The sequence below is a fragment of the Syngnathoides biaculeatus genome, chromosome 7 (assembly GCF_019802595.1).
Source record: "Syngnathoides biaculeatus isolate LvHL_M chromosome 7, ASM1980259v1, whole genome shotgun sequence".
Lineage (NCBI taxonomy): Eukaryota > Metazoa > Chordata > Actinopteri > Syngnathiformes > Syngnathidae > Syngnathoides > Syngnathoides biaculeatus.
In genome coordinates, this window is record NC_084646.1 from 7,354,304 (window position 1) to 7,377,342 (window position 23,039).

Genomic DNA, 23,039 nt, shown 5'->3' on the forward strand with positions numbered 1-23,039 from the left:
CCAGAAGTTTTTGAGTTCTGCATTTGGCTCATTTTCAGTGCAAAATTATTTTTAATTCAAAGCAAAGTAGAAGAGCGACAGGGGAAGTGAGTGTTAGGTTTTAAAGAGTTACAACCCAGTCCCGTCCCAAACCCTAACCCCTCAAACAATTGCCAGTGCCGTTTATAAAGAACAGTGACGGGGACAAAAGATACACAACAGACTGACTTTTACAGGTAATAACATCTTTTTATATAGAGCCATAACATAAAACCTGCCATTTTCCAGCATGTACCTTTTTACAGAGAAACCAGTTAAGTCTGATATTGACACAGCAGAGTCATTCTGCATATTTTACGAGTGATGAAAGGCAAGAGACGTTTTTTTTCTAAACTGGGTTGGGACCCATTATAGGTGCACCGTGGACAGGAAGAAAATCGTCTCCGGTTTACGATGGTACAGACGTAGGATTTTGAGGTTACAACAGCGCACAAGGAACTATCGGGGTAGTTTGAACAGCGGTGATAACTCTGATAACTGTGGCAATATTGATGTAGGATGAGTGTGCTCTTCCACTATTCGAGCATCTAATTAATCTTGCAATAGAATAGAATGTCTGAGATTGACTGGCAACCAGTTCTGGGTCCACCCTACCTCCTGCCCAATGATAGCTGGAATAGACTCTGGCACTCCCGCGATCCTTGTGAGGATAAGTGACTCGGAAAATGGATGGATGGATAGAATGGAGAAACTGCCAGGAAAACAAAGGGGGTCTTTGGTTTACGACTTGATTGACACATGAATGAAATTTGGAAGAACGATACACAAGAAAATGCTGCAGTGTAAGAATACGTGGCACAAGCAGGTACTCTCAGTTGTACGCCGTACTTAGTTCTTAGTATCAAGACAATTATTGACTCGCAGATTGTTACTAGAGTGGTATCTGATCCCACAAACTAAAAATAAATAATAACATAACAATAAAGTCTTGGATGTTTTGGAGACAAGGTTCGAGAGAGTAGACTGATGGTTTGGTAGAAAGGTGCTGAGGATGGAGCTGCCAGGCAAAAGAGCGAGAGGAAGACCAAAGAAAAGGCTGATGGAAGCCGTGAGGGAGCACATGAGGACGGTGGGTGTTAGAGAAGAAGATGGACGAGAAAGGCTTAGATGGAAAAATATGACACGCTGTGACGACCCCTAACGGGACAAGCCGAAAGGAAAAGAAGAAGAACATAACATAACAAAGTCTGACAAATCGCATAAAAACCCTAACAAAATCCAACAAAACAGACTAATATATTACAACAAGACCTAACAGTTAGAAATCAACCACAGCCGCTGTAGGAATGGTACTCTGTCGTAAACCGAGGACCTCCTCTCCATTATTATTTATTTCATATTAATAGAAGGCAACAAACTCCCTGCCTCTAGTGGGGCATGCAATTTCACAAGGCGACGTTTCTCTTTTCAGACGGTAGAAAGGGTACGGCAGGGGTGGGGTGGGGGGTAACACACACGGCAGACAGAGCGTCTCAGCCAACAAAGCCTTTAGTTAAGAGGGCGGCGGGGTGTTCTTTGTCCTAATTAGCAGTCGATTAACAGGGTAGCGATGTCAAGAAACAGATAGTGGCCTCATTGATAGCGTCCATTTGCATGTGGACGGGGACAAAGAGCAGAAAGCCATGATGTGTGTGTGGACAGACAGCTGTGCTATGAAAGAAATATCTCTCTCCTCTCCACATCTGTGCCGCCGGCTATGTGACTGATTATTTTTGGGGCGTTGTGAGTCGGCATGCCCCCGGGAGGCGGGAGACCAACAAGGGCCTCTGTCTCTTGAGTGTCCACCCCACCCTCGTCTAGCCTTTCTTCCCACCAGCAGTACTCTTGTTTTGCTCTCGTGCATGGGCCCCTGTTGAACCCAAACAGAGCATCTCCGAGCCATCAACTCTGAGGCTTCACTCATAAACGTGCCAATTGAAAACTTTCTCCCGACGGGGGGACCGTGGGCCCTCATGGTTTCCATGGAGCCGCGGCCTGACAAGTGGCTCCCCGGCCGGGCGAAACATACCATTCTTCTCCACTTACTCGGGGGGTATTGTGGAGCACAACAAGTGGCTCTCTGAGGAACAAGAAAGGGGAGGGTGCAGGGTTCAAACCTCAGCCTCCCGTCAGGACTCTTTCTCTCTGTAGCCGAATTTGTACAGGCACAAAAAGAGCCGCCGCCTCACTAGCGAGAACATCTTGAGGGAGGAGAAGCAAGAGGGAAGGACCAAGATCTGTTTATCTTGTGAGGGTCCCCCGCCCAGACATCTTCATCCTCTTCGCCGATCAAACTGTCACTGGTTTCCCACAAAGCTTTCTCTGAATATCAGGTCAGTCTTTTTAATTTCACTTTTTCCTGTCAAAAGTAATGTTCACACGTTGATCCAGGATGGTCCACATTCCATCCTTGAGCACAAACAGAACAGAAAATGAATGGATAGCAGAGTTCCTAACCCCTGGTTCACTCATTTAACCCTGTATAGACTCCGATGCCACATATCCACACAGTCAATTTTTTTGCAAATATGTTATGTTGTTGCTGAACTCACTTTTTGGTGCAGGAGTGCCAGGGAATCAACCCACAAACACACCAGGGGAACCAAACCATATTCAAAAATCGCAGAAAATAGCTGGTTTCCAAGGGCAGTTCATTTCCTGCCATTTTGACAGGCCCACAGTAGTTACAAAATGTTACATTTTTTCAGTGTTTTACCAAATTTACCAAATTTGCTGCCAAATTTGTCAAATTTCTTCTAAATTCACATAAATAAATTGCAGAAATGGCAGTATAGAACATTTTACTGCAAGGTCAATTTTCTGCTATTTTGACAGGTTCTCAGCTGGTGTAAATTCGCACATTTCTTCTTGCCAACTCCACGCAGATCCTGAGGAATGCTGGGAAACATAAATAGATAAAAATGCTATGGGGGTACACTTATCCCAGATTGGAAAGCCCTGGTGTTGAAAAGTGTACCCCACACTTTTCTACACCAAGGCTTCCCTATCCAAGTGTAGCTGTTCACATGGCATGGGATGAGTTCCCGCTTGATGCGTTCTTCAGTCTAAGGTACTGGATGATGGGATTCCCAACCTCTAGGCTGTGGACTGAGCGTGGCCACAAGTGGGTGTGAACTGGGCCGCAAAAGCATGATCGTTTTGTTCTAACGTTTGGGTAGTGGTTTCCATGAAAGACACGGCTCACTACCAAAGACCCTGGATCGGATAGCTGTGATGCTGATCCTGATTTAGATTCAGACTAATTTATTGATCCCGGGAGAAGCAATTCGTTTGGAGCTTCCAGACAAGTATAGAAAACAAGGCAATCAAACACAAATAGGGAAAGATTATGGACGGGTGTCAAGAAAAACAAGAACAATGACATAAGCACAAGAAAGTACAATAAAACCTTGTGAAATATGAAAAGAAAAATAATTTATTTAAATGCCCTGCGATGTGGCATGGGAGGCGGTTAGAGCATCAGCCTCACAGTTCTGAGGTCCAGGTCCGAATTCCGGCCTCCCCTGTGTGGAGTTTGCATGGTCTCCCTGTGCCTGCGTGGGTTTTCTCCAGGGACTCCAGTCTCCTTCCACCCCCCCCAAAAAAAAATCATGAATTGGATACTCTAAATTGCCCCTAGGTGTGATTGTGACATCTGTCTCTATGTGCCCTGTGATTGGCTGGTAACCAGTATCGTGCCTCCTGCGCAATGACAGCTGGGCTTGGCTCCAGCACTCCCGTGACCCTAGAGAGGATAAGCGGCTCAGAAAATGTTTGAATGGATGGATGGCATATAGAGTGAAAGACTTTTGAGTATCACTGAGGGCATCAGGAACATTTTTGTGGCAGGAATATATTAATTTTTCAATTATCTTGGAGTATACATAAACAATGCCATTAAGGGCATTTTTATCTTAAATTGACCATCCATTGAGCCAACAGAGGAATCTTTGATTATAAAACTGATCTCGATTACAGTCCAGTCATGTTTTCATTGAGGGAAAAGGAATTGAGTTTCGCAATAAAAGTATCCTTTCTTGACCTCTCTTTCTGACCGCATCTGTGTTGAAATCAAATTTGAACTTTCAGTCGGACACAGTGCCAAGATATTTGTACGATTCGACAAGCACAACTCCTTCGTGATCAATAAAGTTTGCTTTGAATGTCTCTACGTGAACAACAACACTACCGACGCTTTCATGTCCAGATCCCGCTGATGTTGTTGTTGGATCACCGACATGCTAATTTCCCCTCTGCCAGCTGCCTCTAATTAGTTTTCATTATTTGAGCCTCTGAATGCTGGCAGCCCGATGCCTCTCTCATTGTATGCCGACACACTCAAATGCACGCGCTACAATGTCTGACTGAATCCGAATGCACCAAAAGTCAGGACAGCTGCAACCGAGACTGATTTCTTTGGCTTCTTCCACGAGCCGCCGCTCCTTTCAACATTTGCGAGCTTGTGACAGCCCCCGAAAAAATGTGTTACTTTTTTTGTCTTTCTTGCCTAACCGGCGGGATGAAAAGGAACATCGTAACGAGACTGTAATAATAAGGCGGGGGCGATGCAGTCTGTCGGGGGGCTCCCGGCGGACCGGATTTGAGGCTGATTAAGTGTGAGGTGTGTCTGAAAGATAACACGCAATCCCGGGTGGAATGTAGGAATGCGTTCATCAAACTTTACTCCATTTTAGATAAATGCAAATGGGGAACATCTACCCAGGTTACTTCAAGGTTACCTGATGTTCGATGATGACAACAGGCATTTGTTGGTTGTACGAGACACCTTGCGCATTTCTCCATAGTTTAAAAGAGTTGCGAGGTGTCTATATAATATGTTTGTGATATTGATCTATTCATTCTTTTATACAGCTTATCCTCATTAGGGTCGTGTCCGGAGGGTGCACCCTGGACTGGTTGCCGGCCAATCATAGTGCACAAATGGGTAAAAACTATGCAGACTTGTATTGGACTCAATATGGGACAATTTCAATTCAAACTCAAGGCTTGTGGGACAAATACAAAACATTTTTTGACACCCCGCCGACCCAAAAAATATATTTCCATGATTTCTTTCCAAACCAGCCACAAAACTGATGATGAATTCTTCAAATGGAAACGAAGCAATGAAAAATGTTATTGCCAGTCTTTCACATCTTAATCATTCAGACCGTTGCACTTACAAACTGAAGGCCGGAGATGAGATCGAATCCTGAATCTAACAACTGTGAGGTCGGCCCGTTAACGTCCGGTGCACCGTCCTGCCCACAGTGTGAAATCATAATCGATAATCTCTTCACCATCTCTCGGCTTTCAGCAGGAAAGCGGCAGGAAACGACATTCAGCGGGGGGGTGTTTGTCACACAGGCCGGTCCCCGCTGCCCAACAATAGACGCTAGTGTCGTGACTGTCAAAAAAAAAACCTGATAGTGACTTCAGTTTGACTCAAAGGTCTTCCTCTGCCCGAAGCAAGAGTCCAAAATGTTGTCCAGTTTTTTGTTGGAATTTTTTTTCATCCTTGCCGATCCAACTTTAATGACAAATGTAGCTTCTTAGGTTCTAAAACTACATTTTTTCCCCTTTAAACATGGTGGATGAGTAGTTAGGATTGGTTCAAATCTGGGTGGTTTTGTATTTTTTCCTCTTGTTACTCCGGCTTGCTCCCGCATTCCAAAAACCACACAGGCTCACGTTGTTGAAGACTCAGAAATTATCAAACCTTTTTCATCTCAGATATTTTTGGTTGATCTTAATGAACAGTTTTTTTCTGGGCATATAAATATACAATTGCTAAGAGGTGTAATTGCATGCCAAATGTTCAGTATGTTCTTTCATTTTAAGGTCATGGTTTGGGTCCCATTGGGTAAAGTGACTGGGGGGACAAAACAAACTGCCTGTCGTTTTTTTGTAAACAGAAACTGATTTAATGAATTCAATATGAAACACTAAATTGTCAAAAAGTATGAATGCTTGTTTGTGTTCATGTGCCCTGTGATTGCCGAGCAACTAGTCCAGGGTGACACCCACCTCTCTGGTTTAAAGTTATATTGGGTTGTTTTACAATTCTAAATTGTCTGTAGGTATGGATCTGAGAGTGAAAACTTGTTTTTTACGAGATCTGACCTTTGATTGAATTAAAACCCATCCAAAGTGTACCTCCTCCCCTTTCTCCCAGAGTCAGCTGTGGTAGGCTCCAGCTCACGTGCCAGCATAATGACGATAAACATTGTAGAAGATGGATGCATGAATGGATTTAATGCCGTTACCATTTTTCAAAATGTCGTTTCACAGACGACAAGATGGAATTGGCCGCGACGGAGTTGCCGTCGTCCCTGTCGTCCAATCAGACATCACAAAGCTGCGCCGTCGAGTCAGGAATGGAGAACGTCCTATTTGGGACCTTGTACATCCTGGTCTTCCTTGTAGCACTGAATGGCAACAGCCTGGCACTCTGGATCTTCTCCCACCAGCGCGGGACGTCCTCCCCCGCCAACATCTTTCTGACCCACCTAGCCGTGGCTGACCTGTCCTACGTGATCATCCTTCCCCTGAGGGCCACATACCACCTCACCGGGGGCCACTGGCCCTTTGGTGAAGTGCCATGCCGGTTGGCTGGCTTCCTGTTTTACGTCAACATGTACGCCAGCTTGTACTTCCTGGCGTGTGTCGCGGGAGACCGCTACCTGGCAGTCGTCCACGCAGTCCGGTCGCTGAAGATGCGGCGTACTCGCTATGCCCACATCATCAGTTTCAGTTTGTGGGTGCTGGTCACAGTCTCCATGGCACCCTTACTGGTGACCCACCAGACACGGGAGGTGGACGGCACAACAGTGTGCTTGCAGCTCTACCGAGAGAAAGCGTCTTACAAGGCGCTGATTTCTCTCGCCGTCGCATTTACGCCGCCCTTCATGGCCACGCTGGCATTTTACCTGCTTATCATCCGTAGCTTGCACCGGGGGTCCCGGCTGGAGCCCACCCTCAAATTGAGGGCCCTGCGCACCATCGGCCTTGTCATGCTTATCTACGTGGTGTGCTTCCTACCTTACCACGCCAGTCGGGCCACCTTCATCCTGGGCCACGGCCATCCAGATGCGTCGTGTCAGACGCGCCGAGGCCTGAGCCTGGCCAACCGCCTCACATCGCTCCTGACGTGCCTCAACGGCGCCATGGACCCGCTCATCTATCTCTTCGGTGCAGAAAAGTTCCGTAGCACTTTGATGCGACTGCTGTGCAAAGACAAGGCGGCGGGAGGATCTGCGGCTACTAGTGGGGAATTGAAAGGGACCCACGAGAGTTCTGTGAGCGCCAAGTCGGAGTTTTGAACTGGATGTCAATCTGCTAAAAGAATCCAAAACATTCTTCGCCTAATCTTGCGGCCATTTTATATATGTGACTTCCATGAGGTAAAACTCCCCCAAAATAAAGTGAAAAGATGTTTTACACAGAGATTCTGAAGAGAAAATATTGTCAGAAAGCTCTTCAACAATGCCCATCATCTTTTTTCTGTGTTAAAAGGTCAACATAGAATGTCGTAAATGTATATTTTGTCGTGTTTCTTGTTGAACTACCTACCCGAGACAAATTCCTTGTGTGTTTTACTATATTTGGTCAATTAAAAGGGTTCTGAGAGCTTTTCAAATACTGTACAATATAACAAAACATGAACAATAATCAAAGCAGGCTACAACCATTTTAGCATCTAGCTCAAAGTTTGGTTGAGTCCCAGTACAAAAAGACTAAAAAAGGAAAAAAACAACAAAAAACACCTCCTAATTGAGCATTTTCACATATCAATATACAATATTTCATCACAGTTTGATACCAATACCATGTTTATTTGTGGTTGACAAATCATCATTGTAAATATGATTATTTTCTACTGTTAACCCAATTTGTATAGATTGTCAGTATTGGTGGGGGAAATGTTTTGGGGCTTTTTGTGCCAGTTCCACTGAGATTTTGTTTAGCTTTTTGACCTGTCATTGCGCCACACAGCAGCAAACACAGACTGGCCAATCAGAGTGTCGGGCAGAACAAATGCCACTGAATTCAAAATGGGTACAAAACTGGGATGCATTTTCCTTAAAATACTATATGAAACAATTTTCTTCTTAAAATATACAAATTATTTGCTGGAATTATGCTACTTTTTTGTTGAAAATACAAAAAGATTCCATTGAAACGATACAGCTTTTTTTCTTTAAAATATACAAAACGTGTGATATTTTTTTCCCTCAAAAATCGTTTTTTCTTAAAATGTTATTTTTTTTCTTGAAAAGACAAAATAGAAAAATGTTGCATCATCTTTCTCCAAGGTACAAGGATTTTTGTTTTACTTAAAAACATACTTTTTTCTTCAAATATACAACTGAAAGATAAACAAATATCCCTCAAAAATACATGATTTTTTTCCTTTACACAATGTATTCTAAAAACTTTTATCCTCCTAGGATTACACATGTATTTTTGTAACAATACATCTTTTCCATGAAAAATATCTAACTTTTCTCTCAACTGTACCACATTTATCTCAAATACACGTACCTAACCCTCCAAAAAATGTCTTATCTCTCCAAATTATGGCATTTTCTCATCTAAAATAAACTACATGTTTTTCTCTCATATATTTTTTTGGTAAAAAATATACAATTTCCCTAACATTCCAACATTAATCCCTTAGTGACATTTTTTTCTCATCAACATGGCCCCACTTGTATTATTTGTAAAATAACCATACGCTATTTTGAATATATTAAGCCAACTGCTATGGCTAAGGCCAGCTGTGCTAACAGAATGACATTTTTGTAGTCTTATTGCTTTTGTGCTTTCAAATGATCCTAAAGAAAGTACTCGGAATATTGTGAGCCTTTTGTGACTTTACATTGTCAACAATAAATGTATTATGTCAAAACTGTGTAGTTAATCCCTTGAACTATGACATTATTATGAATATATTTAGAGAGAGAGAGAGAGAGAGAGAGAGAGAGAGAGAGAGAGAGAGAGAGAGAGAGAGAGAGAGCGATAGATAGATAGATTTTTTTCTCACCATCACAGTTAAGTGTGAAAGTGGCAAAAGCTATTTAAAGCTGAGGCGGGGCTTGTCATTCGCACATGTACTTTTTGGAGTCATGTGACCCATGTTGTGGTTTTCTTTAGCCGTCTATTTTCCTCCAATTTGTGCAATGCTTCCTGTCCATTGCATGAACATGACAAGCCATTCTAAACTGGTGCTTCCTGAATATTGTGAACACACCACCATTCATTTGAATGCATGCTAGCTGATCATCAGAGCAGAGCAACTTTGGAGTAGCGCATCAGTTTGATTTGTTTCATGAGTAGCAGATTCCCACATGTAGTTACATTAGAAAGAATGTTTTATGTTTTGTAAGAGAGCATGTTGTACTCCTTCCTTTTTTGTGACTTCCTGTTTTTTTTTTGGTAACAGCTGAAAACCAAAAAAAAAAAAAAAAAAAATCACAACAAAGAAAAATTACAAGAGCGAGGTAATAAGATCGTAGAAATTTGATTTTGTGCACATGTACTGCATTTATGAACGTGTGATACTGTATATCCGGCATATGGGGCGTGCGCATGGGGGTGTGGGTGCCTGCTTCAGATGAGGAAGTGAGAATGAAAGAGCGCAGTTGTGAAAGATGAAGCTCCCCCCCACCAAAAAAAAAAACAAAAAACAAACAAAAAAAAAAAAGCTGCATTATAGTGTGACTAGTTAAGAAGCAGGACAGACAGGACTAGTCAAGATGCACAGCTACCAGGCCTGGTGTCATGGGAATATCACCCGGTCCAAGACGGAGGATCTGCTCTCCAAGGCAGCCATAGACGGAAGCTTCCTCATTCGGGATAGCGAGTCCATACAAGGGGCATTTGCTTTGTGTGTTTTGTAAGTACACAATGTTCTCTTGTTCATGTTAAATATCTATGCAAAAAGTGACATTGATGCACTTTTTATGATGCTAACCTCAGATTTCAGAACCAGGTGTACACGTACAGAATCCTTCCCAATGAGGACAAGAAGCTGTCGGTCCAGGTGGGTCACAATCAGCTCAAGGTTTCCAAACGTACTTTCCAACTGTTCTATGAGGCTAAAAAGACTTCAAGCCAAATGTAGTAAAAAGTAAATCAATGTAAAATAAACGAAAACTACTTGTCGTATGAAGGTGGATGGGGAACAGGAAGATATTTGCAGAGTGAAACTGTCAGAGTGGCAGATGAAGGGCTGAAATAAATAGATGTGTCGCATACAAGACACAGTTGGGGAGAAGTCGGTAAAGATAAGTACGAAGCTGGCTGAGACAAAAGGAGCGGCGTGATTTATCGGGAGCTCGCTGGTGGCGGTGCTGGAACAGGACATAAAAAGACCTAAGTGGTAACACAGGCGGAACAGGACAAACAGGGCAGAGATGTGACTGGTGGTCACAGACCAAAAAAAATGGGGGGGAAGCTTATTGATCGACAAACGAAGAACAGGATCGGCAAGGAGCTGATCGGGAGATGCAAGGGGAAACGGGAAAACAACAAGTTGATTGGCTGAAACAGGACAGAGCTGAATGGGTAACCGTTGCGGAATAGGTCAAATTAAAGCCAGAAATCAAAGACAATCATTGAGGGAAAAAAAAGAACCAGATTTAGAAAACATTATGACTACAATAGAATAAAGTCAGCCTTCAACCCATTTGCCATTGGGGAGATATACTTTAGGATTTATGTTTTTTTTTTTTTTTAAGTTAAATGAAAAGGTAAAGGATCTTCAAAAATGTTGCAGGGAAAAATGCAGGACATAAGTTCTCCACGGCAGGCGTGATGGTCCCTCTAAAGTTCTAGTAAGCATCTTGTGCTTGTTGTATCTACCCTACAGGCATCAGAAGGAGTTCCCATCAGATTCTTCTCCGTGCTTAAAGAGCTGGTGGAGGCCTACCACAACCCCAACATGGGGCTCATCACGCATCTCCAGTATGGCGTCCAAAGGGAGGAAGAGGTCGAGGAGGAACCAGGTTAGGACACATTTAACTAAATGTTCAAGTGTGATAAAAGATCCTAAAAGCTCTCATCTGTTCTTCAGAATTCAACAATCCTCCACCACAGCTTCCACCGAGGAACTACACAGCCAGTGACGTGAAAGACGGTGATGCCAAGTCCTCCGAGCAGAGCAGCAAATGCCTGTCAGACACCTTCCTCATGAGTCTTCAGCAGATGGACATGTCCATGTATGCTCGTTTTTATGCAAACTTCATGCAAATGTCCTGCTAGTTACCTTGTTGAGGGGCTGAGGGGTTATCATGTGTATTTACAGGATACCGGAGGAGCAGCAAGCCCTCATTTTAGACTATTTCAGAACCTCCATCTGTCTGGATGCTGAACAAGTCCAGAATGGGAACCCCAGCCTTCCTGGTCTCAAGAAGCTCACAGTGGCACTCTGCAAGAATCTAAACAGGTACCCTGATTGATAATCCTTGATCAATTTTCTATAGTGTAGATATACTGTTCAGAGTCACGAGTGAGCTGGAGTCTACCCCTGTACACCCAAATATGGACCAACAAACATTCACAAGAAGGTCCTAGGGGATAGCTGAAATTTGAACCTAAAACCTCTCTCTGTGTTAACCACATGCTTCTCCTTAATGCCCCCTGACTGATCGATAGCAGAAAACTGAGGCGCAAGTATTGCCAAATAATAAGACCTTTTTTTGGGGGGGGGGGGCGGGGGTGAGGCAGTGAAATTTCCCGCATTCTACCAGCTCTGGAGGTTTGCCACAGAGCGTTGGACCAGCAGCTCTCGCCGGGCATTGGACAGCTTCCAAAACAAGTGGGTGGCATGCTTGATCCTTTTGTATCCTGCTTAAATGAACAATGACAAAAACTTGTTACTGGGCTTTTTTTCCCCCTCAGTTTCCTGCAGATTCAGGACATTCTGTAACCTGGAGGCTGGAGCAACTGACAAAACTGCTCTACTCCATCGAAGATAAAGTACATTCCAATATTAATTCTGATATGAACTATGAGTTATGCTGTTTGGTTAAAACATTCCTCTCTCTATTTAGGGTATAAACGCTGTGTTTCACTCCGTCGGCTATGATGGACGCCACAGAAAGTCCCTTATACCGCCAGTTATCTTTGAGGTGCCGTGGCTCATTTTGGGGGAATACATGGTTTGTTATTTATTTGATCATCGTCTCTCACCTGAAAGGTTAAGCAAGAATCTCTGGGAATTCCCACCAAGATGTTCATGAAAGTGGACGTGGAAGGTGGGAAGCTCCACATCAAGAAGGCAAAGGACGGGCCTGAAGACAAGTACTTTGTGCACAACAAAAGTAAGGAGAAGGATTTTTTTTTTTTTTAACCACACTGGAGGTGACTCTTGGTTACCACTTTCCACATTAAACCTTGTATTCTAACCGTTAACCAGTCAGACAGCTGGTGAAGTCATTGAAGATGCATACCAAACTAGTCATCGTGGTGGAGACAGAGAAAGAGAAGATTTTACGCAAGGAGTTTGGATTTGAGAACACCAAGGTCAGACACACTTTTCAGTAAAGTGGACTACACAAGTACCAGATGTTAACATCATTAAAAAGGGAGCGCTCACACACATGATGAGGAAAAAAATGCTATGGCTTGACTGAATTTTGTTAATCACGCATATAAGGATTTATCATTGTAAATAAGCAGGCTTTACCTAATTCTACACCACAACATAGGCTCAGGAAAAATTTTCAAATACGTCTCGATTATTGGTACATGTGTACTCCGGTTATGTGAAGATTTCTTTCAAGGTTTAGAAGGATGACATTTTCCTTCCCACATCAGAAAAGAGAAGGCTTCTGTCAGCTTCTTCAACAAATGAAGAACAAACATTCGGAAAAGCCAGAACCGGACATGATCAACGTGTTTGTTGGGACCTGGAATATGGGTAAGAATCTTGAATTGTAACCACATCGTGTAGGTCAGAAATTCTGGAAAACAAATTCCCATAATAGAAGTGCAACCTGGGCTGCCTGGGTTAAAACCAGAAATATTACGTGTTAGCTCAAACGTGGCTTTTTTCCCCTGAAAACCCGCAGGAAACGCAAGTCCACCGCACAACATGAACTCCTGGTTTCAGTGTAAAGGCCAAGGGAAGACACAGGATGACACGGCCGACCACATACCACATGACTTTTACGTGATCGGGACACAAGAGGATCCTCTGGGCGAAAGGGAGTGGGCTGACATGGTGAAAGGCATCTTGAGGGATATCACAAATATCAGCTTCAAACAGGTGAGTCGGTCAGGAATCGGCAGTGGGCGCGGTGTCAAGCCTAAACAAACTTCCAACTTCGCAGGTAGCAATTCAAACACTGTGGAACATTCGGATTATGGTCCTTGCCAAGCCGGAGCATACAAACAGGATCTCGCATGTTTTCTCTGACAGTGTCAAAACAGGAATCGCTAACACTTTGGGTATGCAAGCCAGAAAAGTAACAGACCAAATCTTCTTGTGCAAGTATCCACTGTAAAATTTAATTTTCCCAGGAAACAAAGGAGCAGTAGGAGTGTCTTTCATGTTCAATGGAACTTCCTTCGGTTTTGTCAACAGCCACTTGACATCAGGAAGTGAGAAAAAGCTCAGGTGGGAAGGACTTGTCGGTTCTCAAATCCTCTGGTTTTGCTCAAAGAGCGTCTTTAAAATTTAAACATAATCTACATTTGGCTGTCTCTGCAGGCGTAACCAAAACTACTTAAACATTTTGCGATTCCTCAATCTGGGAGATAAGAAGCTCAATCCGTTTGACATCACCCATCAGTTCACACATCTCTTCTGGCTCGGCGATCTCAACTATAGGGTGGACTTACCAAATACGGTGACGAAAATATTCCACACGCATTAGTTTAGGTGTCGTTGTAACTCTGGACAAGTGTGTGGCTAAACAAATGACAGTGAAAGTTGGTCCAAGTGTTTTAGGGTAACATTTCGCACCTTTCTAGGAAGCAGATTATGTGTTATCAAAGATCAAGCAGCAGCAGTACCAGGAACTCCTGTGCAGAGACCAGCTTAACATGGAGATCAACGAGGACAGGGTCTTCTTGCATTTTGGTACGTCCTGATTAATCAAACTCATACTTTAAACTTTTCTAAGTGCTGAGGCTTTTTCTTTTCTCTCTCTCTTTTGAATCATAGCTGAGGAGGAGATCACATTTCCGCCCACCTATCGCTTTGAGCGCTACACGCGCGACAAGTACGCCTACACAAAGGCCAAAACCACAGGGGTAGGCTTGTGTTTTGCCAGATGTTTTACCCCTTTCCACTGCTGAATCCCCCAACCTGTCCACACATACAATGCCTTTCTCGAGAACAAATGGGATCCTTGCTCCCCCAACTGGGCTGGGAATTGCAAGTAGCTCTGAATATAATCGGGATATTTTACACATAACGATAGCATCACGATGCAGCTATTGTGTGTATTCATACAGTTAGTTGCACCCGGGGTTTTCTGAGGGACCACTAGTGATCCGCAAATCAAACTTTGCGAAACACTGAGTTTATCACACACAAAACAAATGCTTTAGTATAATCCAGTGTTTACACTGAAATTTCACAGACCAAGTATAATTTGCCGTCATGGTGCGATCGTGTCCTGCGGAAGTCGTACCCCCTGGTCCACGTGGTCTGCCAAGCTTATGGTGAGTCATTTTAAGTTTGTTGCGCTCAGCCTAAAAATATTTGCTTACATTAACTGTAAAATAAACCTAACTTGAAGGCTTTTAATACAAGTGTATGTTCTCACTTGGGCAGGCTGCACAAACGATATTATGACCAGTGACCACTCACCAGTATTCGCCTCCTTTGAAGTGGGCGTGGCCTCGCAGTTTGTCTCCAAGGGAGGTTTGTTCACACCACTCCCCACATGTCCACTCCAAAAACACAGAAATTTATGTTTTCCTTTTCTTTTCTCCAGATCCAGACAGCACACCCCAGGGCGGCATCCAGATCATGAACTGCATGGCCACCCTGTTGACAAAGTCAAAGACAAAGTTCTTTATTGAGTACCACTCCAGCTGCTTGGAGAGTAAGCTAATGGACTTTTTGTCCACCTCTATGGTTGAAACCCATCATGCTTATTTATACTGTGATATATTAATCGCTGTTAATATTACTGGATTAAAAATATTCAACATTTAACATTAGTGGGAAGATATAATAAAGAGGTAATTGAAAGCCGAGATTCATTCAAGGATGCAACTCCTGGAAAATGTTTTATAATGTTTCTTTTTGGCGTGCAAGTATAAAAACCCATTTTATTTTTTAATATAAAACAGTTAACCTTGGCATTGAAGGAAAGTGACACCTAACCAGTGATAACGGAGTCTACCGACTTGTTTTCAGCTATCTGAGGTGATTTTGCATGACATCCTTGACAAGAGTCTGTCCTTTCGAATTTGTCACAATGAACAGTTTTTATTTTAAATTAATTTCCTAACTATAACAACATGTAAGATGGCTACACAAGTACCAGCCTATTAAAAACATACGTCATGTGGCCCTGACAACTTTTTCAGTTTCACGCATACTGCATTTGAAAAATGAATTGCCCACGAATGACTTACAGTAAGGGACTGCGCAATCTGTTGATTTGGGGCAGTTCTCTAGTGTAACAGTTACCTATCTTTTTAACACAAAGGACCAGTTTCACAAAAAGACATTTTTTACAGACGGTTGTAGCTGCTGTGAAAAAAGACTTAGATGCACACGAAGCCTACCACCTTGTCGGCGGCCCCTTTGCCACTGTCACCACCTCGCCAGTGTTGCCGTTTGCGGGGTACATGTTCGCGGCTGAGCTCAACTGAACTGAACTGAGTTATTCACGAATAACACATTACTTTACCACCTTTCTGCTCCTGACCCCTCAAAAGAATGTAAATGCATAATGACACACTTGAATCTGGTATGTTTTTCATATTTCTAAAGCGCATAGTGACCTGCCCGACAGGGGTGCACTTATATGTGGTTTGAATTCCGATGTCTTACGTGACTTTACAGGCAAACCAACTCTGATTTGTACAACCTCAGCTTCACCAGTTACAGCATACCTTAATCACAGCAGCCTCAAAGTCAGAAGATCCCTAAAAACTGAAACATTTCACTGAATTCCTCCAGAAACTGTCAGGACCTGCGAAGGTGACAACACGGAGCATTTGGACGGGTCCATCAAAGTTTGGTTCGGCAACCAAGTTGAGGCATGTGAAGGACTCTCCATTGAAGAATGTGGATCTGTTTCAGGGTCGAGTGAATCTTGTGTTTCCATATTCAGCTTACACCGATCATTTTGGATGCTGAGTACCTTCTGGACCAACATATCCTCATCTGCGTCAAGTCCACCGACTCGGACGAGTCTTATGGTAAAAGCGGTGGAAAAAGACAGCGAAAATGACATGAACTGGAAGGTTTGTTTGCATTTGTTCATAGGTGAGGGGTGCGTGGCCCTACGCGCTGCCCAGTTCTGCTACACAGAGTTTCAGGTGGCGCTCACACACCATGGTGAGAAATCCGGCATTTTGACTGGCGGTATACAACTACATACCTCCGAAGGGAAAACCACAGAGAAGTTATATGGTGCGTCTTATCACATCATTTAGTTGTCAACATTGCCTTCATTATTTTTTTTTGGGGTGGGGTGGCTCCTAAGACTTTGTCAAAGTGGAAAGAGATGACTCTAAAGGGAAAAGTGGCGACAGGATTCCGGCCAGTCATATGGCACATGACATATCCAACCCGAGCTACATGGAGGTGTCCTACAGGAGCGGCAAAGTGATTGACAAGGGCTGGAGTTACACCATGCCGCCCAAGGGCCTGCCCATCGGCGCCCAAGTCGGAGTAGACTCCAAGAAGAGTCCCACAGGAAAACCTTTAAAGCCACCGTAAGTGCCTGGTTTCACAGATGACAACAGTGTAAAAGCCCCTTTTTGATGAAGCAGCACAGTTCAGTGCAGCTTGCCGTAGTATGTTTTTGATTGCTAAATCCCGATATGTTTTTCTCACTGTGTGACATTGTGGAGACAGCGTGTAACTAAACAATATCTACTCTTCAAAGTGTGCTTTTTTTCATTTTCCTATTCAAATCCCTTTTACAATGACAACAGAGCAAAGTACATTAACTCAACCGTACTGCTTTGTGGAAATGTGAATTTTGTCTCTTAGGGGTGTGGAGGCGTCGGAGATGTTCGACAATCCACTCTATGGATCCTTGGGAACATCACAAAGTCAATCCAAGGACCACGATACCCTCCAGAAGAACCATCTTCTGCAACCAGATCCCGTTTTAGGACCTAATCCACCAGACGGAGAAGTCGAACGCCCCCCGGTGCCTACCCCTCGCTGTCGTTCCTTCACCTGCTCCGAGTCTAAGCCTCCCCTTCCAGCTGCCGTTGCACACCACAAGAAGCCAGTGGTTCCGTCACGCTCGCAGGGCTGTGTGGTCAACAGCCGACCGCCGTTGCCCAAAAAGACCCCCATACCTAATGACTATAGGGACAACTCTGAACTCCCCATCAAGCAGAGACCTCCAACGAGAGCTGTTCAGATGCAAAAAGACGGTAAGAATGGTGTTTCTACACCTACAATTGACACCAGAGTCAACAGTTTGGTCTGTTTTCTCCACGGTTCTGTTCCAAAGAAAAGCAAAAATTGTAAAAGACGTCTTCGGCAAGACAGTGGGCTCATCTGGTTACTATCTGGGGTTGCAGCGCTATTCTGTTGTTGGTCAAACCTGAATGGTTTGGATATGTTTGATGTTGGATCGCTTTTCACCGCAATGGAACCCACTAAGGTTCTTTGCTTTGGTTCTTCTTGAAAATTGTCAATTCATCACACTTTAGTCACGTGCAACCGATGTTCATGTTCAGATTCACTAAAACACTTTTTTTTCACTGTGGAACCGGATGATTTGTTTGACAGCTGAGGTCAGATCTTTTTGTCACAGCAAAACTGTGCCAGAGTTCATCTGGAAATGCAACAAAGGCTCTCAATGTGGAAAATTTGGTCCATACCTGAGGTTGTATTGGTTTATCACCAGAACAGAGCTGCGGCAAAATTCTTTTAGAACCACCCTGAGGCTCTCATATCAGTAGAGTTGCTCTGCATCTGGAGTTGCATTGCACCAGATTTTGTTTAGAACTGCCCCCGGGCTCTCGAACTAGTTGATTTGGGCCACAAAGGGTTGTGACATTATTTTTCTCACCACAACGACACCACAACAGTGCTACATTTTTTGACAAGTCACAGTTGGGCCGTACCTGCTTTCTCATTACAACAGAAATGAGTCGGATTTCATTTGGAACTATCCCAGGTTTCAATTTTTTCCGCACTCAAGATTAAAATCCGTTCTCACCACAACAGAAGCATGCAAGAGTTTGTTTAAACCTTCCCCAAGGTTCTTTAACTAGTTGACGCTTTCTCAACCTGACTGAACCATACCAGAGGTCATTTGGAATAACACTGAGAACTCAAACCTGTCATTTTGCTCCGTATCTGAGCTCAGTTTGCAGTCTCATTGTACTGAAAACCACAATGCAGGAATTGGAACGTTCACAAAAGTTCTCAAACTGCTTGATTTACTTTACACGCGGCGTTTGTTTAACACCAGATGAATGAACCACACTCAAGGGGGAAAACGGACTGAGGGGTGACCTTATCATTGTGTCGCAAATGTCCACTCCGCTATGTCTTGTGATGGTATTTCTTTCTTTTCAGCACCTCCCAACGTTCCCAAAACAGGCCATTCCGTGAAGTGAGATTAGGTCACAGCTGAGGACACCGCTTTCCCTCTGCGCAAAGATTCCTCCGTTTTTTGTGCCTCATTTCTGCTGCGCTGAATCCTACTAATATATTTTTTACACCCACGCAGCCACTGAATGTTTACAGTTGGAGCTTGGACATATTGTACGTTTGATGCTACTAAGATTTATGATCATTGCTCCAATAAATTTAACTACAAAATCTGGAATTGCAGTACAGTTCTTGTGTGTTTTAGCACACTAAATAGAATCATAGTTGAGTAATAATAAATTGCTGACGCAAGCTGTCATCTACTGACACTACCTACATACACAGAGCGACCACAATACAATTTAACCTGATCTAAAGATGAATCACTTTTTGAATGACTACAGAAATCATGATGATTAAATGAAACTGTATTTTGTTATTTAAAAAAGAAAACGCTTCAGACATGCTGTATAAATGAAAAATGTAAAAGTGAATGGCTACCAAGTACGTGCTCAAAGCTACTTTAGTGGTGTGCAGTCAGACATACCCAAATGATTTATTTCTTTATTTTTTTAATTTAAAAAAAATCCGCTGTGGGTGAAGATAGATCAAGTGGATGTTATAAAAAAAAGTTTCATACATAGATTTCTGATTACGTCCCCACAGTCCCAGGATTCCCTTGTCTGCCATCTTTGAGTCACTACCAGTAATTGTAAACCTATCTATGGGGACGAGCGCAAGACTGCTTTAAAGCAAAACAGAGAATTTAAAAAGGAACTGACTGGAAGCCAAACTCCATTATCTGATTAGTTGAAAACATTTTCTCACTTGTTCGCTTTAGTTGTTTTTCAGTAATTTACTAAAACACAACAGCTCGCCTGTTGCCTAATGTCACCTGTACAGCGCGTTACCTATTTTAGTGAAAACTCCGTCTTTGACATTGATATGAGCAACTGAAAAGTCAAGAAATTAGCCAGTCCCCCTTTGTCTGAATTTTCACCATGTCCTTCTTTAAATTAACTTACCTTTTGCAACGCTAACACCGCCGGTGTTCCATCTTCCTTTTCCGCACGTGACGTCTTCTTTTCGAATGACATTTCACGTATTCAAACTACGGCGGCAGAAAAGACAAAATTCTCTTTTGAGCCATGTACTAATAAAATGCGTGCATAGAACTAACTCACAAAACTATGACACGTACATTTATTCATTAATACTATTCTATTTTCATATTTTTATGACTATAAAACAGTTTTCTTATTAGAATGGCCATACTTACGACAGGTCTTAGCATGTTCGTGTTGATGAAGCACCTAAAGATGAACTTTTTTTAGTTCAAAACTAACATTTAGTCATAAATATTCACATTAGGTATTTTAAAATTTGGTTAAGGATTATGAACGTGATTGTGTAATGGTGTTTTTTTTTTTAATTGGTACTTACTCCACGGACAAAATGTCGCCACCCGGTGGCTTTCGGATCCAACCGCCTTCATCACCACAGCGTCCCTTCGCCGTCGCACGGTTATGACATCATCACACGCCATTTACGTCAGCCGAAACGCCGCAAAAATCAAAACGGCGCAGCTATGGTGAGAAAACCGACTCGAATGAATGATTTACTCTTGATTTTTTAACCCTATGTCGATTTGAAATGAAAATTTCAGTCGCGGTCGGGGTAACGTGTGCCTTGTTGTACGCGAACTCCGTCGTCTCCACTGTAAGATCGCGGCTAGGCTAACGTAGCTGTGTCGTTTTGTGCTCTTGTTTTCGTGTTCAGCTTTTCTATTCGTTTTTCAAATCGCTGGTGGGTAAAGACGTGGTTGTGGAGCTAAAAAACGACCTGAGGTGAGTGAAATTGTTATATGCATTAATTTTTACCAACAACAATGTGTGAATTCATCCAAAATGATTGTAGCTGGCGACCATCCACGGTTGTGTTATTAATAACATCCCCCCCCTTGTTTTTTTAAAGCATATGTGGAACACTTCATTCAGTTGACCAGGTATGAATATATATAATTTCTTCTTTTTTTTAAAAAAAGAGAGATATTGTGAAAGCCTCAAAAGTGCAAAAACCTAAAAAATAAAGGAATGTAAATCTATGTGAAAATTTGAACAGGAAGTTTTTAGGCAATGCTCATAACGAGTCATAAATTCTTACTATCCATTGTTCTTAATAAGATGTTATATAAAAAAAATTAAGGAAAGAAATATTTGAAAAACAAAAAAATGTATTTGCAGTCAACAAACATATTTATTTGCCTTTTTTTCAGATATGTAGTATTGGTTAGATTTTAATATTTGCCCTGTTGTACTTTGTCAAAATGGCTGTCATTAAAAATAAACAACAACAAAAAGTGAGGATTGCCCCAAGACCTTTGACCGCGATTTGACCTGTTTTGGCTCGTGTCGTTTTCCTGTTTGCAGTACCTCAACATCAAGCTGACAGACATCAGCGTCACCGATCCAGAAAAATACCCGCACATGGTAAGCAACGTGACTCTGTTGCTCACCAAAACGGCAGCATTTTGCAAGGCCCGTTGATAAATGTCTGGCTGTTAAACTCCCACTGTAATCCCTATATATATTGTTGAGAAAATTACATATCTTATTATTCACTTAAATGTCTATACGGAAAAATAAGTATGAGCGGAGAGCGTGTCATTCACGCGCAAAGTTGCGGAAGTCTCACTCGACATCCCGGTGGCGGCCATATTGCCTGCTACGTCGTTTACAGCTGTCACACTGGTACAGTCGCCATTGAGAAGACGACAACAGAGATTTTCGGATTTTCCGGACGTCCCTTCTGACATGGAAGCTCTTTTCGAAGAAGTGACCGGGGCAATATTACCCTATCGTTTCGAGCCATGTTTAGATGATATGCGGATCGCTTCTAACTAACAACAGACTCCCCGACAGTATGTAGCGTACTCAGGAGGACCCATGCGTGGTCAAACCACCTCTCCGCCCGATCCGCCTCCGGTGGATGAATAACGCCGCCGCTGTCGGCCCCCCAACTATTATTATTTTTTTTTTTGTAGCTCTATACGCACCTACCTCTCATTTGGAACCCACAAAGCTCTCGTCCTTTGTTACACCCGGACATTCGCCATTGAAAACACGTCGTGGCACGCCTGCTATGGTACACGGAAGCTCTTTTCGAAGAGTGAAGTGACCGGGGCGATACTACTGTTCCGTTTCGAGCCACGTTTAGATGATATGCGGATCACTTCTAACTAACAACAGACTCCCCGACAGTATGTATGAGCCACCCGGGCGGTGCTGCGATGAGCCGCCCCGGCCGAAGCCGCGCTTTGTACCCGTGCAATCCATTTTTCACCACGAACCGGGTCTTTTGGAAAAGTATGAAGAGTAAATCCATCCTCCCGAGTGTTCGAACAATATCCAGCAATACAACGAGCCAGCATTTTGGCTAACACGAAGGAACAGTGAGCTAGCTTCCCGCGGGTAAAACTGGTATAAACGCACGAGGCCACCTGTTAGTCCGTCCAACTGTCCACTTGTTGTCGGTCGCTCAGCAATGTCGTGCGCACTTCCCTGACGCAAACTCTTGCGCTGGTTGCTTTCAGTTGTCGGTGAAAAACTGCTTCATCCGCGGCTCGGTGGTGCGCTACGTGCAGCTGCCCGCCGACGAGGTGGACACGCAGCTGCTTCAAGACGCCGCGCGGAAAGAAGCCATGCAGCAGAAGCAGTGATCGCAATTGTGGGGGGTGGGGGGTTGTTACAATGAAGATTTGAGTTATTTTACGTACAATTAAAAAAGACGTCAGGTACGGGTTCATTTTTGTTAGCCCGCGCTCAACTCCACGTTTGACATTAAGAAAATGTCTTGAAAGTTGAATCATGATTATTACAGTAATTTATCCTAGGAGGGTTTGGTTGTTTTTAATTTCAAGTGAAAGAAACTTTTGAGTCAACAGACCCCAGCCGATTTCATACCTTATTGAGTTTGATTGTTTAGGGGGGAAAAGGCAGAATTTTGTATGAATGTGTATTTTTTTTTAGTCATGTTTTTTCATTTATATTCGTTTTTTTTTTTTTTTTTTTTTTTTACTGTGACTTTATTTGTGGGCTAAAAAAAAGCAACAGTCGCTTTGTAAATGACAGCTTTTCTGGGAAATAAAAATGCAGAATCTCATCTCCGTGGTGTGTTTTAAGAAAAAAAAAATTCTAAAATGTCTTACATACAACAGCTAATTTTAACCTTTTTTTAAAAAAAAATATGAAGGACTACTACACTG

The 23,039-nt window shown here is 43.0% G+C and overlaps 3 protein-coding genes and 1 long non-coding RNA gene across 11 annotated transcripts in view; 3 read left to right on the forward strand and 1 right to left on the reverse strand.

The window, feature by feature from the left end:
- LOC133503326 (uncharacterized) overlaps positions 1-20,291 on the reverse strand; it is an 83,188-nt gene extending 62,897 nt beyond the window's left edge. For 7 of the 8 annotated variants that reach the window (XR_009795709.1, XR_009795708.1, XR_009795714.1 and 4 more), the window contains exons 1-4: positions 20,219-20,288; positions 20,055-20,088; positions 19,801-19,886; positions 14,843-15,022 (exon numbers count right to left, since the gene is read on the reverse strand). This is a non-coding gene — a long non-coding RNA (uncharacterized LOC133503326). Of the gene's footprint in view, positions 1-14,842; positions 15,023-19,800; positions 19,887-20,054; positions 20,089-20,218 lie in introns of all 8 variants that reach the window. The other variant, XR_009795713.1, reaches the window with a different exon arrangement.
- On the forward strand, positions 2,220-8,875 carry gpr17 (G protein-coupled receptor 17). The gene is made up of 2 exons (XM_061824839.1): positions 2,220-2,351; positions 6,310-8,875. The coding sequence occupies exon 2, from the start codon at positions 6,318-6,320 to the stop codon at positions 7,338-7,340; it is 1,023 nt and encodes a 340-aa protein (XP_061680823.1). The 5' UTR covers positions 2,220-2,351; positions 6,310-6,317; the 3' UTR covers positions 7,341-8,875.
- inpp5d (inositol polyphosphate-5-phosphatase D) lies at positions 9,629-19,006 on the forward strand. Its single transcript, XM_061824822.1, has 26 exons — positions 9,629-9,916; positions 10,000-10,063; positions 10,892-11,027; positions 11,096-11,240; positions 11,327-11,467; positions 11,749-11,839; positions 11,923-12,000; positions 12,075-12,152; positions 12,221-12,344; positions 12,440-12,546; positions 12,841-12,943; positions 13,095-13,291; positions 13,356-13,473; positions 13,546-13,642; positions 13,736-13,874; positions 13,999-14,107; positions 14,192-14,280; positions 14,613-14,694; positions 14,807-14,896; positions 14,970-15,080; positions 16,169-16,248; positions 16,323-16,410; positions 16,478-16,624; positions 16,698-16,929; positions 17,210-17,604; positions 18,761-19,006. The coding sequence occupies exons 1-26, from the start codon at positions 9,777-9,779 to the stop codon at positions 18,799-18,801; spliced, it is 3,222 nt and encodes a 1,073-aa protein (XP_061680806.1). The 5' UTR covers positions 9,629-9,776; the 3' UTR covers positions 18,802-19,006.
- On the forward strand, positions 20,208-22,922 carry smx5. Its single transcript, XM_061824842.1, has 5 exons — positions 20,208-20,366; positions 20,555-20,622; positions 20,750-20,780; positions 21,205-21,264; positions 22,368-22,922. The coding sequence occupies exons 1-5, from the start codon at positions 20,364-20,366 to the stop codon at positions 22,491-22,493; spliced, it is 288 nt and encodes a 95-aa protein (XP_061680826.1). The 5' UTR covers positions 20,208-20,363; the 3' UTR covers positions 22,494-22,922.
- The last annotated feature ends 117 nt before the right edge of the window (positions 22,923-23,039 follow it).

Excerpts from the sequence above, each read along its gene's own strand:
- gpr17 (XM_061824839.1), top strand. The coding sequence starts at position 6,318 with ATGGAATTGGCCGCGACGGAGTTGCCGTCGTCCCTGTCGTCCAATCAG.
- inpp5d (XM_061824822.1), top strand. The coding sequence starts at position 9,777 with ATGCACAGCTACCAGGCCTGGTGTCATGGGAATATCACCCGGTCCAAG. Across the intron at positions 9,917-9,999 it reads GCATTTGCTTTGTGTGTTTT|ATTTCAGAACCAGGTGTACA; the intron begins GTAAGTACACAA and ends TGCTAACCTCAG. Across the intron at positions 11,840-11,922 it reads TTGGACAGCTTCCAAAACAA|TTTCCTGCAGATTCAGGACA; the intron begins GTGGGTGGCATG and ends TTTCCCCCTCAG.
- smx5 (XM_061824842.1), top strand. Across the intron at positions 20,623-20,749 it reads GAGCTAAAAAACGACCTGAG|CATATGTGGAACACTTCATT; the intron begins GTGAGTGAAATT and ends GTTTTTTTAAAG. Across the intron at positions 21,265-22,367 it reads CAGAAAAATACCCGCACATG|TTGTCGGTGAAAAACTGCTT; the intron begins GTAAGCAACGTG and ends GGTTGCTTTCAG.